At 62.9% G+C, this 13,358-nt stretch overlaps 1 protein-coding gene across 1 annotated transcript in view; it reads right to left on the reverse strand.

The window, feature by feature from the left end:
• Nucleotides 1-793: 793 nt before the first annotated feature.
• Nucleotides 794-13,358, reverse strand: part of LOC311188947 (uncharacterized protein) — a gene marked incomplete at both ends in the record, with an annotated part of 20,052 nt that continues 7,487 nt past the window's right edge. Inside the window, 5 exons of the mRNA XM_084260520.1 lie at nt 794-926; nt 2,200-3,168; nt 3,555-3,676; nt 11,228-11,280; nt 11,353-12,228. Coding sequence (XP_084116646.1) covers nt 794-926; nt 2,200-3,168; nt 3,555-3,676; nt 11,228-11,280; nt 11,353-12,228 — 2,153 coding nt within the window. The remainder of the gene's footprint in view (nt 927-2,199; nt 3,169-3,554; nt 3,677-11,227; nt 11,281-11,352; nt 12,229-13,358) is intronic.

The raw sequence follows: 13,358 nt of genomic DNA on the forward strand, positions 1-13,358 counted from the left end.
AACAGGGTGTGTGGGGCTGGGCTCCCCGGGGCAGGAAGGACAGGGAGCTCCTGGAGAGGGGACAGCAAAGGGCTGTGGGGATGCTGAGGCCACCAGAACATCTCTCTGGGGCAGAGAGGCTGAGGGACTCGGGGCTGCTCAGCCTGGAGAAGAGAAGCCTGAGGGGATCTTCTCAGTGCTGAGCAACCCCTGAGGGGTGGGCTCAGGAGGAGGGGTCAGGCTGTGTTCCGGGGGGCCCAGGGACAGGACAAGGGGCCGTGGGCACAGACTGGAGCAGAGGAAGTTCCCCCTGAGCCTGAGGAGGAACTTGTGTGCTGGGAGGGTGTCAGAGCCCTGGGCCAGGCTGCCCAGAGAGGTTGGGGAGTCTCCCTCCATCTCTGGAGCCATCCCAGCTCCTGATCCTGGGCGCTGTCCTGTGCAGCTCGAGGGGACCCTGCTCTGCTTAAATGCCAGTCCCCTGGAGCTGCAGGTCTCTTAGAGTTCCTTTGCTTGTTGTGTCAGGGGCTTCTTTTGAGACCCCCAGAGGAAAACACCAGCCACAGACAGCAAAGCTTTAGCCCCTGGCTTCTTCCTCAAGGCAAACATTTCCTGAGCAGCCCTGACTGACAGGGTCACTGCTGATGTAGTGGCAGAGCTGTCTCTTGGTAACTGCTCAGGAAATCTCTCTCTGAGTCCTCCTTTCTCCTGGGTACGGATTTTTCTGTGTGAAAACACGCGGCCCCCGCACGAATCTCCCACACTTCCTACAGGGTTTTGCATACTAACCCTTACCAGCTTCCCCTCCTCCCACCCCTCATCCTTCTACAGCTGACTCACCTTCCCCTGTGAATGGGAGGGAGCGAGGGGCCGTGTTCCTGCCTGTCAGCTCCCGCCTCAGCTCCCTTTTTGGGTTGTTTTCTACCGGGTCTGACAGGGGAGGAGCGACCCTGGGGAGATCAGGAGCAGTGAGATGGGTGCAGCAAGGTCAGACCAGTCTCTGGAGCAGTGACAGGCAGGAGGGGAGGGTCTGGAGGCGGCTTGACCCCCTGCTCAGCATCAGGAGCTGCGTGGGATGCAGGACAGGGCAGCACAGGCATCGGTGCTCCCTGGGAAGTACCCTTGGAATGTGGCCCTTGGGAAGATGCAGAAGCTTGAGCCACGAACCATTTTACAATAATTCACCCCTTTTTATTAAAACTCCTGGGTTTGTCTTCAGTTTTGCTTCCCCCCAAAAAATATCTCCAGCTTTTACGAATGAGCAAAAGCCCAGCAGCACACAGGGAGCAGTAGGAACTACTCCTGGCAGTAGGAACTACTCCTGGCAGTGGGAACTGAAGTGTTGATCACGTTTATCTAGCCTGCACCGAGGAGGTCAGAGCATCCTGAACAGTAAATCCCACCTTTAGCCCCACATGGTAGGTTTTTTCTCAGCTTATAGCAAGGAAAATACTCAATATTTCCTGAAAACTTTGAGATACAGCAACAAGAACTCGGTGGGGAGCAGAACATGGCAGAGTCCAGGCAGGAAACGTGCTTCTCACCACCACGAAGGGCCAACCAAACCCACTGATAAGCTCTGGTGGCAAAGGTACAACACCAGACAGTGTCAGCCTGAGTTCCAGTCGGGTTCCCAGCTAATTCCTCCTTTTACATTCATGTTGAGTCTGAGGAAACATCTACCAGGAGACCTGATCAGCAGCAATGCTGGGCTGAGTCTAAGAAAGGGGTTATTTCACAGGCATGTGGTCTTTCTGGAGAGAGTCCAGAAGAGGGACAGGGATGCTGAAGGGCCTGGAGCATCTCCCCTGTGAGGAAATGCTGAGGGAGCTGGGGCTGTTCAGCCTGGAGAGAAGAGCCTGAGAGGGGATCTGATCACTGGTTCTCAAGAGCTGAAGGGTGGGACCCAGGGGGCCATGGGCAGCCTCTGCTCAGTGTCTGTGGGGACAGGACAAGGGGCGATGGGCTCAAGTTGGAGCCCAGGGAGTTCCCCCCAATGTGGGGAAGAACTTCTTCCCAGTGAGGGTGAGGGAGCCCTGGGCCAGGCTGCCCAGGGGGTGTGGAGTCTCCTTCTCTGGAGAGATTCCAGCCCTGACCTGTCCTAGGGACCCTGCTTGGGCAGGGGGTGGGACCCCATGGGCTCTGGGGGGCCCTTCCCACCCCACAGCTCTGTGATCCTCTGCTGTGGCCCCGTCTCCGTGCCCACTTTGGAAGGAGCAGCACCCCTGTGACCGCGCTTGCCCGGCCCTGAAGAGCACCTGGGACACCTTGTCCCGAATTGCTCTGTTTTTCATGGTGTAGATGATGGGGTTGAGCATGGGTGGCAGGACCATGTAGAGGTTGGCCAGCAGGATGTGGACGTGGTGGGGGACACGGGGACCAAACCGGTGGGTGAAGAAGGAGAAAAAGGCCGGGGTGTAGAACAGCAGAATGACGCAGGCGTGAGAGCTGCAGGTGCCGACTGCCTTGAGCTGGGCGTCCTTGGAGGAGAGCCTGAAGACAGCCCGCAGGATGAGCACGTAGGACACCCCGATGAGCACAATGTCCAGCCCTGGGGACAGCAGGGTGGTGGCAAAGCCGTACCAGATGTTGATGGAGATGTCGGCGCAGGCCAGGCGGGCGATGCCCATGTGCTCGCAGTAGGTGTGGGGCATCACCGTGTGCCCGCAGTAGGGCAGCCTCTTCAGCAGGAAGATGGGGGGGAACATGATGCAGAAGCCCCTGGCCACGGCAGCCAGCCCCAGCTTGGCCACCAGCAGGTGCGTGAGCAGCGTGGCGTAGCGCAGCGGGTGGCAGATGGCCACGTAGCGGTCGAAGGCCATGGCCAGCAGGATGGTGGACTCTGCGATGAAGCTGACGTGGACGAAGAACATCTGGGTCAGGCAGGCGTGGAAAGACATCTCCCTGGAAAAGGACCAGAATACACCCAGGGCCTTGGGCACCGTGGAGGAGGATAACACCAGATCTGCCACCGCCAGCATGGCCAGCAAGAGGTACATGGGCTCGTGCAGGCGCCGCTCCCGGGCGATGGTGAGCAGCAGGAGGACGTTGCCCAGCAGCGCCGCGAGGTACATCAGGCAGAAGGGGATGGAGAGCCAGGCGTGCAGGTGCTCCAGGCCCACCATGCCCAGCAGGAGGAGGGAGGAGGGCTGGAGGCTGGTTTGATTGGTAGCTGCCATGGTGGGGTGGAGGCTGGGTTAGTTTGGGCTCCTTTCCCTGCAAGAGAAGGCGGGGGAAGAGACGGGCAGCACAGCTCCTAACACAGAGAAACCCACCCCAAAGTCTTTTAAAAAACCACCTCCCACACACACTGGGGAAGCCTCCTTGAGGTCCCCACTCCAAATCAAGTAACAAATTACATTTACAAGTGTGATTTGTGCCCTCAGATATTGAAACCCAGCCAGGGGATTTACCAGAGTTCACAGCTGGGTCCAAAGTCTTGGCAGAGGACCCCAGAATCCATCCCCCCTCCCCAGCCTCAAGTGCTGCTATTGCCTGTGCCTCTGCTCTGAAGCACCCAAAGGGGTATATATGAGGCAGGGGACACGCTGGGACTGACTGGCACTGGTGTTATTCACCGTGCTGGTTCCTCACCTCTCTCCTCGCTCAGTCGCAGCGCAGGGCGCGTGGCAGCAGGCGGGGGAGGCTCGCCCAGCATCCAGGGCAGCCCACGGCTGACGTGGAAGGATGACCCATGAGCCTGATCAGAAGGATGCAGGGCAGAGGATCAGCACCCTGCAGAGCACCAAGGGAGTTGCAGGGAGCCAGGGAGGCAGAGCAGACGCTGAATTTTAAAGCAAACTCAGAGGCAAAGGTCTGAGGCAGAGGGAGCACGTGGGGACCTCACTGCAGCCTCCCCGTCCCTGAGGGGAGCAGAGGAACAGGAGGGGAATGGGCTTGTTAAAGGGCAGAGACTGGCAGGACAAGGGGCTGGACTGAAGCTGGAGGAGGGAAGGGGGAGAGGAGAGACTGGGGGGAAGTTCTGTGCAGAGAGAATGGTGAGGGGCTGGAAGGGGCTGCCCAGAGAGGGGGTGGGTGCCCCGTCCCTGGGGGTGTCCAAGGCCAGGTTGGCTGGGGCCCTGGGCTACCTTGTGTAGCTCCAGGCCTGGAGGTTGGTGTCCCTGCCTGTGGCAGGGGGTTGGGGCTCTGGGACCCTTGGGGTCCCTCCCAGCCCAGAACATCCTCTGACTCTATGGCAGGACAGCTGTGCAGCCCTGGCACGGAGCCTGCGTGGAGCAGCTCAGGACCCTCAGTGTTTGCTCACTCCAGAGCCCAATCATCGCCCCACGGCGCAGGGGCTGGGGGGGCATTTGCCCTGCAGCTGGGTGGGACAGAGCCCAGCAGTGCTGCCCTGCTGCAGCCTGCCCCACGGCCTGTCACATCGTCCTACCCTGCTCTCAGCTGGCCACATCTGCTGCCAGATGTGCACTGAACCAGCCCAAACCCTCCTGTGACCCCACACGTGGGGGGTCCCTGTGAGCAGAGCCCTCTCCCTCCTCCCCAGGCACGGCTGCAGCTCTCCTTGGTGCTACCTGGGGACTCCTGTCTGTGCTCCCACTTCCTCAGCCCACCCAGGGGGGTGATTCCCAGTATTTCCAGGGAAAGAGCAGGGGAGGAGAAGCCACAAACCCTTCACAGAGGGTGGGTGGTCGGGGCTGGGTCTCCAGCTGACCAGCAGCAGCCTGGTGATGGTGGCAGGAGCCTTGTCCTGCTTCTGCTTCCTTGGACCCCCTCCCCGTTGCCCTCACCATGAGTCACACTCTCAGGCAGCCCTTGGGTCTCGGGCTGCAATCTCAGGCCTGTGCAGCCCCCTGCTGCCCCCTCCCCAGGACCAGCAGCAGAGCCCCAGCTCTGCGCAAGGAGCCGCGGCAGGAGCAGGGACAGGACAGGCCCGTCCTGGAGAAGGGTGTTCCCGCCTCAGAGCCCAAAGCTGCAGGTCAGAGGGGAGCTGGAGAGCTTCTGGCTGCAGAGTTTCACCTTCTGGTTTGAACCTGAGGCACAAACAGCGGCCACTGCAGACCAGCCACCAGCTCCCGAGGTGTCCAGACCTGAGGATGCTGCCTCTGCGCCCGAGGGATGCTGCAGAGCAGCAGGGAGGTGGGGGCGTTTATGCGCTGCCCCCGAGTCCCTGGGGGGCTGCCGGGAGGGGCAGAGCCCTGCCCTGTGCTGCGCGATGGGGAGCACGCGGGCTGCGTGAGGCTGTGAGCGGAACCTCATCAAGGGCAGGGGCTAATTGCCACCGCCTCCCGGGGCCGGGGCGCAGAGCCACGGGAGCGCTGCCCCAGCTCCTCTGCGATGGGATGGGGATGAGGGGGGGTGATGCTGACCTGCCCCAGCTCCTCCTCAGCGGGATGGGGATGAGGGGGGGTGATGCTGACCTGCCCCAGCTCCTCTGCAGCAGGATGGGGATGGGGGGGGTGATGCTGACCTGCCCCAGCTCCTCTGCAGTGGGATGGGGATGAGGGGGGGTGATGCTGACCTGCCCCAGCTCCTCTGCAGCGGGATGGGGATGAGGGGGGGTGATGCTGACCTGCCCCAGCTCCTCCTCAGCGGGATGGGGATGTGCTGGGCTGGCTGCAGACACACGGAGAGGCGATGCTGACCCTCTCCTGCCAATCCCACCCGGATGAGACGGGATCTGCCGCTGCTGCCGCCTCTCCCCGTGCTCCCCCAGCCTCTCTGGGTGGCAGAGGCTGCAGCTCCCAGCAGCAGGGAGGTTCATTCACACGGCTTTGCTGCTGTTCCTGCTCTGGACGCTCAGCACCAGCTTGTGCCCCGTGAGGAGTCTCTTTGGGGGCATAAACCCCAAAATTAACAAAGATTGGGACTGGTCAGGGAGGAGGAGGAGGGGTGGGGGAATGGGAGGTAATAAAACTGTGAGGAAAGCCAGCCTTGGGCACCTTAAATCAAGCACTGAATCTAGATTTAGTTGCTGAAATAAAACCAGAGAGGCTGTTTTTAGGATTGATTTTATTTTCTTTCCCCCTTTTCTTCTTCCTTTCCTGCTTTTCCTTTCCTCTCCCAGGAAAGCTGTGACCTGACATCCTGGGAATCAACATTTCAGGATCAGATCTTTTGAGCCCTGAAAACCAGGGGTATTTTCCCAAAGCCACTGCCCAGCCCCAGCACAGGTAGTGCAGCACATCACCCCTGGCTCAGGCTGACTCGAGTCTAAGTAGTCCTGGTTTTAAATAGGGTCCTGAAGCCCCAGTGACCCCCTTGACACACCTGGGGCACGGGCAGCCTGACCTGCCTTCCCTCCTGCCTGAAAATCAGCGTTATGGACTGGCAAAGCTGGAATTATCAGTGTCCCTCCCTGTGGGGGCCTCAGGGGGTCTTGGGGCGGGGGGCTGGTGTCACCTCTCACACCCTGCACGTGGGGACCGGGGTCTCGAGCAGTCCCAAGGGTTCTGTCCCTGCCCAGCAGCTGCCAGGGGCTCCTCTCCCCTGTCCCACACTGGTGGCAGTGGCAGTGGCAGCTTTTGGGCTGTCAACATAAACATCTCTACACCAAAGCTCTGTCTGGAATGCAGCAGCTGTATTTGGGGAGGGGGGGTGTGTTGGGGGTGTGTTGGGGGCTGTGGTGTCTGCAGGTCTCTGCACATCCATCCTTTGCTGGAGCCTTAACTGGGGTTCCTCTGCAAAGGGCCTTCAGGAAGCCCTCAGGTGAGCCCCTGTTACCCCTGGACCATCTCCCTCCTCCAGAAGATGGAGAGAAGTGACAAAAGGCGGGGAAAAGAGAAGCAGCATCCCTTCTGTGCAGGGCCTGACGTGGCACACGGAGCCTGTGGGGCGAGTCTGGCACAGGGAAACCTTTGTGACTCCAGGATTTGCTTTCTTGTGGTCCCCAAAGTGGAGATAAGCCACCCCCTGCAGCCCCATGTGAGCACAAGGAGTCCCCCACCAGAGGCTGAGGCCATGGGGGGCTGGGGTGGCAGGGACCAGGAGGACCCCTCATCCTGCATCCCACCCTGCAGCATCCAGCATCCTGCATCCCACCCTGTAGCACCCAGAATCCTGCATCCCACCCTGCAGCACCCAGCATCCTGCATCCCACCCTGCAGCACCCAGAATCCTGCATCCCACCCTGCAGCATCCTGCATCCTGCATCGCACCCTGCAGCACCCAGCATCCTGCATCCCACCCTGCAGCACCCAGCATCCCTCATCCCACCCCGCAGCACCCAGCATCCTGCATCCCACCCCGCAGCACCCAGCATCCCTCATCCCACCCTGCAGCACCCAGCATCCTGCATCGCACCCTGCAGCACCCAGCATCCTGCATCCCACCCTGCAGCACCCAGCATCCCTCATCCTGTATCTCTCCCCGCAGCACCCAGCATCCCTCATCCCACCCTACAGCACCCAGCATCCCTCATCCCACCCTGCAGCACCCAGCATCCCTCATCCTGTATCCTTCCCCACAGCACCCAGCATCCCTCATCCTGCATCCCACCCCGCAGCACCCAGCATCCCGCATCCCGCCCCGCATCCCGCATCCCGCATCCCGCCCCGCAGCCCCCAGCAGAGGGAAGCAACGAGCCGCGCTCCGCCCGCCGCAGCGCCCCGGGGTGCCGGGCTGGGCCGCGGCGGATGCCCCGGGCGAAGGAGGGGTGGGGGTCTGCGGACCCTTCGCCCCCGCTGCTGCCGCCAGCGCTCTGCGCGGTGAGTCCGGCTGCGGCCGCGCTGGGCTCAGAGCCACAGGAGGGGGGGGCTGGTGGGACCTTTCCAGGCCACCTAATCCACCCCCAACATCCAGGGACATCCTCAGGGCCGGGCAGCTCGGAGCGCCGACCGGCCTGACCTCGACCCCGCGGGGCTCCCGGGCAGCGGTGGAAGGACTCGCTCCAGGGCAGCAGAGCGAGCCCAGCCTGCGCCAGCACGGGAACCAGGAGCGATCCCGGCCCCGGGGAGCCAGGAGGGATCCCAGCCCCGGGGAACCAGGAGCGATCCCAGCCCCGGGGAACCAGGAGCGATCCCAGCCCCGGGGAACCAGGAGGGAGCCCCGCCCCGGGGATCACAGGAGCGATTCCAGCCCCAGGGAGCCAGGAAGGAGCCCAGCCCAGGGGAGCCGGGAGGGAGCCCAGCCCCGGGGAGCCAGGAGCGATCCCAGCCCCGGGGAGCCAGGAGCGATCCCGGCCCCGGGGATCACAGGAGCGATCCCAGCCCCGGGGATCACAGGAGCGATCCCAGCCCCGGGGAGCCAGGAGCGATCCCAGCCCCGGGGAACCAGGAGCGATCCCAGCCCCGGGGAGCCAGGAGCGATCCCAGCCCCGGGGAACCAGGAGCGAGCCCAGCCCCGGGGAGCCAGGAGCGATCCCAGCCCCGGGGAGCCAGGAGCGAGCCCAGCCCCGGGGAGCCAGGAGCGAGCCCAGCCCCGGGGATCACAGGAGCGAGCCCAGCCCCGGGGAACCAGGAGCGATCCCAGCCCCGGGGAGCCGGGAGCGATCCCAGCCCCGGGGAACCAGGAGCGAGCCCAGCCCCGGGGAGCCAGGAGCGATCCCAGCCCCGGGGAGCCAGGAGCGATCCCAGCCCCAGGGATCACAGGAGCGATCCCAGCCCCGGGGAGCCAGGAGCGATCCCAGCCCCGGGGATCACAGGAGCGATCCCAGCCCCGGGGATCACAGGAGCGATCCCAGCCCCGGGGAATCAGGAGCGATCCCAGCCCCGGGGAGCCAGGAGCGATCCCAGCCCCGGGGATCACAGGAGCGATCCCAGCCCCGGGGAGCCAGGAGCGATCCCAGCCCCGGGGAACCAGGAGCGATCCCAGCCCCGGGGATCACAGGAGCGATCCCAGCCCCGGGGAGCCAGGAGCGATCCCAGCCCCGGGGATCACAGGAGCGATCCCAGCCCCGGGGATCACAGGAGCGATCCCAGCCCCGGGGAGCCAGGAGCGATCCCAGCCCCGGGGAACCAGGAGCGATCCCAGCCCCGGGGAGCCAGAAGCGAGCCCAGCCCCGGGGAGCCAGGAGCGATCCCAGCCCCGGGGAGCCAGGAGGGATCCCAGCCCCGGGGAACCAGGAGCGATCCCAGCCCCGGGGAGCCAGGAGCGATCCCAGCCCCGGGGATCACAGGAGCGATCCCAGCCCCGGGGAGCCAGGAGCGAGCCCAGCCCCGGGGAGCCAGGAGGGATCCCAGCCCCGGGGAGCCAGAAGCGAGCCCAGCCCCGGGGAACCAGGAGCGATTCCCGCCCCGGGGATCACAGGAGCGATCCCAGCCCCGGGGAGCCAGGAGCGATCCCGGCCCCGGGGATCACAGGAGCGATCCCAGCCCAACAGCCTGGGCCCCGGCAGACCCTGCAGAAGAGTTTAACACCAGGCAGAGCTGTGGTGCTCTCAGAGAAGCACCGAGAGGCTGTTTTGGCACGGGAGGATCCCTCTCCTGTGGATTTATCCCGCTGCTTTCTGAGCTCCTGGAAGCCTCTGCCACCCTCCTCTGCTGGGCAGCGCTGGTGCCTGTGGAGCCTCTCGCCAGCACCGCCCAACGCTCCCACCGCGGCTGGGGCAGCGGCTCTTCGGCTGGGGGTTCCCATTCATCACACGTAGGAGGATGGATCTGCCAGTGTTCCTGGGGTGCGCAGGTGGGTGCCAAGGGGCCTGAGCCTGGGAAGGCTGGGGGAGCCCAGGGGACAGCCTTCAGCTCCCAGGGACAGTGCCTCCCACAGACTGGTCTCCCTACAGTGCTGGCACAAGACAAGAGAGTTCCCGACTGTTTGAAGAGTTTCACAATGCCCATCCCAGGGCTGTTGGCTCACACAGTCCCACACCTCTGGAACAGCTCGGAGCCATCCACACCAGTGGGGGGAAATCCCTCTCCTGAGCCTGAGGAGGCCTCGTGCTGCAGCCTTGGAACCCTCACACACCAATGCCACTTGTCTCAGGAAGCCTGGAGCTGTATCCTACCCCAGGGGAAATGCTCCGGGTGGAGCAAAGAAGAACCTGGGGAGGAAAGAACTGGGGGTTTGAAGAGAAGAAACACTTCTGGTCCGTGTCTGAGAGTCTGGAAGTTGGTATCAAGGCAGGGGGCTGGACAGCAGTCCTGCTGTGTCTGCGGAGGGTCAACCCTGTCCCCTGTGCCTCTCATCCTCTACCTCACGTGCAAGGGATGAAGGCGTTATGGCTGCAGACCAGCCTGGGGCCAAGCATGGTCTGAGGTGGCCCAAAGGGCCATCAGAGGAGGCAGTGCCTGCCCTGGCACCCAAACCAGCAGCGCTCACGTAGATGTGACCAGCACCACGTAGATGTGGCCGGGCTCCTCGGAGGACACGACCCTCACCCGCTGCATTCGGTGTCCATGGGTCCCAGTTCTTGTGCCTGTGGGTCCCCTGAATGCTGGAGCAGAGCAGAAGCTGCCTGAATCCATCCCCAGATGCTGGGGCCTGTTTGTCTGCTCCTCAGCTCCAGCCTTGGGCCATTCCACATTCTGGCCTCCTCATCAGTTAGTGCCCCATGTCACCAAATCCCACAGCTGCTCCCCTGCACACAGGGCGAGCCCATCCCTGTACCCCTGTACCACAGGCAGGACACCCCCCAGCCCAGGGTGCCCCCAGCCCCATCCAGCCTGGCCTTGGGCCCTGCCAGGGGTCCCAGGGCAGCCCCAGCTTCTCTGGGCACCCTGTGCCAGGGCTTCCCACCTCCCCAGGAAGGGTTCCTGCCCCCCAGCCCCTCTCCATCCCCCCCCTGCAGCTGGAGGCTGTTCCCCTGGGCCTGGCCCTCCCTACCCTGGGCACCAGCCCCTCTCCAGCTCTCCTGGAGCCCCTCGAGGGACAGGAAGGGGCTCAGAGCTCTCCCCACAAGCAGCCTCCTCTCCTCTCCTCTCCTCTCCTCTCCTCTCCTCTCCTCTCCTCTCCTCTCCTCTCCTCTCCTCTCCTCTCCTCTCCTCTCCTCTCCTCTCCTCTCCTCTCCTCTCCTCTCCTCTCCTCTCCTCTCCTCTCCTCTCCTCTCCTCTCCTCTCCTCTCCTCTCCTCTCCTCTCCTCTCCTCTCCTCTCCTCTCCTCTCCTCTCCTCTCCTCTCCTCTCCTCTCCTCTCCTCTCCTCTCCTCTCCTCTCCTCTCCTCTCCTCTCCTCTTCCCCTCTCCCTCTCCCTCTCCCTTCTCCAGGCTGAGCCAGCCCAGCTCTCCCAGCCTGGCTCCAGAGCAGAGGGGCTCCAGCCCTCCCATCATCTCCTGGGGACTGGCTCCCACAGCTGATATCTACATCTTCTTTACCTTCTGTGGGTGTTTTACCCTCCCTGTATTCTTACTTGCCACGTACCCAGCAGTCTGGCTTGTTGCCCTCTCCTGATCGATCTTCTTGGGGGTTGAACCCTGTGTAAGACAGTTGGCAGCTGCCACCACTTCGGCTCTACTGGCAAAGGGCGACCCTGGACCTGTGGATGCCTCTTTGGCAGAGCATCCTCAGTATCCCTCTCCGGATGGGTTTGGTTTTCATGCTGTAAACAAGAGGATTGAGGATGGGTGGGACAAGGAAGTGGACGTTGGCTGTGACGACGTAGGCCTGGGGGGACAGGTACTTGCCGAACCGGTGCATCATGGACAGGCAGAGCATGGGGATGAAGAAGAGCAGGACAGTGCAGATGTGTGAGACGCAGGTGTTGAGGGCTTTGAGACGCTCCCTCCAGGTCGCCACACTCAGGATGGTCTTTAGGATGAGAAGGTAAGACAGGAAGACAAAGAGCAAGTCCAAACCCAGCGTGGAGAGCAGCACGAAGAGCCCGTAGATGCTGTTTGCCCTCGTGTCCGAGCCGGCGTGTCTGATGATGTCTGGGTGCAGGCAGTAGGGGTGGGAGAGCTTGCTGACCCTGGAGAAACACAGCCGGGTCAGCAGGATGGGGAGTGGGACCAGGACAAGGGTGGTCCTGACAACGATGGCCAGACAGATCTTGGTGGCCACCGAGTTGGTGAGGATGGAGGAGTATCGCAGCGGGTGGCAGATGGCCACGTAGCGATCGAAGGCCATGGCCAGGAGGACAGCAGACTCCATGTCAGTGAAGGTGTGGATGAAAAACATCTGGGCAAGGCAGGGGCCAAAGCTGATCTCCCTGGCCTCCAGCCACAGCACCCTCAGCATGGTGGGGTACGTGGAGCTGGACAAGCCCAGGTCGGCCACGGCCAGCATGGCAAGGAGGAGGTACATGGGTGCGTGGAGGCTGCGCTCTGCCTTGATGACGCAGAGGACAGCCAGGTTCCCCAGCAGTGCCAGGAGGTAGGTAGAGCAGAGAGGAACAGCAGACCACAGCTGAGTGCTTTCCCGTGCTGGAAAGCCACCCAGAAAGAAGGAGAGGGTCCCGGTCTGGGCTGCTGTTGGTGCTGGTCAGGATGAAACAAGGGTACTCCATCTCACCAGCTGCCCTGGAACGAAAGGCACCGGGTCACAGGCCAGACACGGGCAGCGAGGGACAGGGACGCTCCAGCAGCCCCCCGGTCTGGAGCCTTGGAGCAGAGGCAACACCCTGACCAGCAAAGCTGTGCTACAGCAGAGCGCAGCGGGAGCTGCCCCCCGGCAGCCGGAGCGCACACACCTCCACACACCCAGCCTGGCACAGGCAGGCACAGGCAGACAGCGCAGGTGGGTGCACAGGCACCTGTCCCAGCCCTGTCCCAGCCCTGTCCCAGCCCTGTCCCAGCTCCTTCTGCTCACAGGGGGCAGGGAACAAGTCACCAAACTGAGAGAAAAGCCCCCGAGTGCCGACCCTGGGCTTCTGCTGGGAACCCCTGGGAAAGCAGAGGAGCTGGTGCAGGATCAGGCCCTGCTCTGCCTGTGGAAACCTGGCAAACTTCTGGGGAGTGCAGACCAGGAGAGCCTGGCCCTGCCACACCAGCAGAACACGGGCCATCCTCAGACATACAGAGGGGAAAGAGGTGTGCTGAAGCTTCAGGACATGATTACTCACCCAGGGTCTGTACAGCGATCAGGGTGAGGTGGAAACTACAGGGACACTGTTAAAGGGCAGAGACTGGCAGGACAAGGGGCTGGAGTGAAGCTGGAGGAGGGAAGAGGGAGAGGAGAGACTGGGGGGAAGTTCTGTGCAGAGAGAGTGGTGAGGGGCTGGAAGGGGCTGCCCAGAGAGGGGGTGGGTGCCCCGTCCCTGGGGGTGTCCAAGGCCAGGTTGGCTGGGGCCCTGGGCACCCTTGTGTAGCTCCAGGGCTGGAGGTTGGTGTCCCTGCCTGTGGCAGGGGGTTGGGGCTCTGGGACCCTTGGGGTCCCTCCCAGCCCAGACCAGTCTGGGATTCTATGATAAAGCAGGATGCCTCTGGTCATCCTCCCACTAGAAGCACAGGGAGGAGAGACAGAACTGCTTCCAGGTTCTTCCTGCAAACTCACCGTGCCTCAGGCTGCCAGGGAGGATGGGAGCAGGACTGAAGGTCTGTAGTCTCTAGAGTCC

This window comes from Gallinula chloropus, assembly GCF_964237585.1.
Source record: "Gallinula chloropus genome assembly, chromosome: 1".
Lineage (NCBI taxonomy): Eukaryota > Metazoa > Chordata > Aves > Gruiformes > Rallidae > Gallinula > Gallinula chloropus.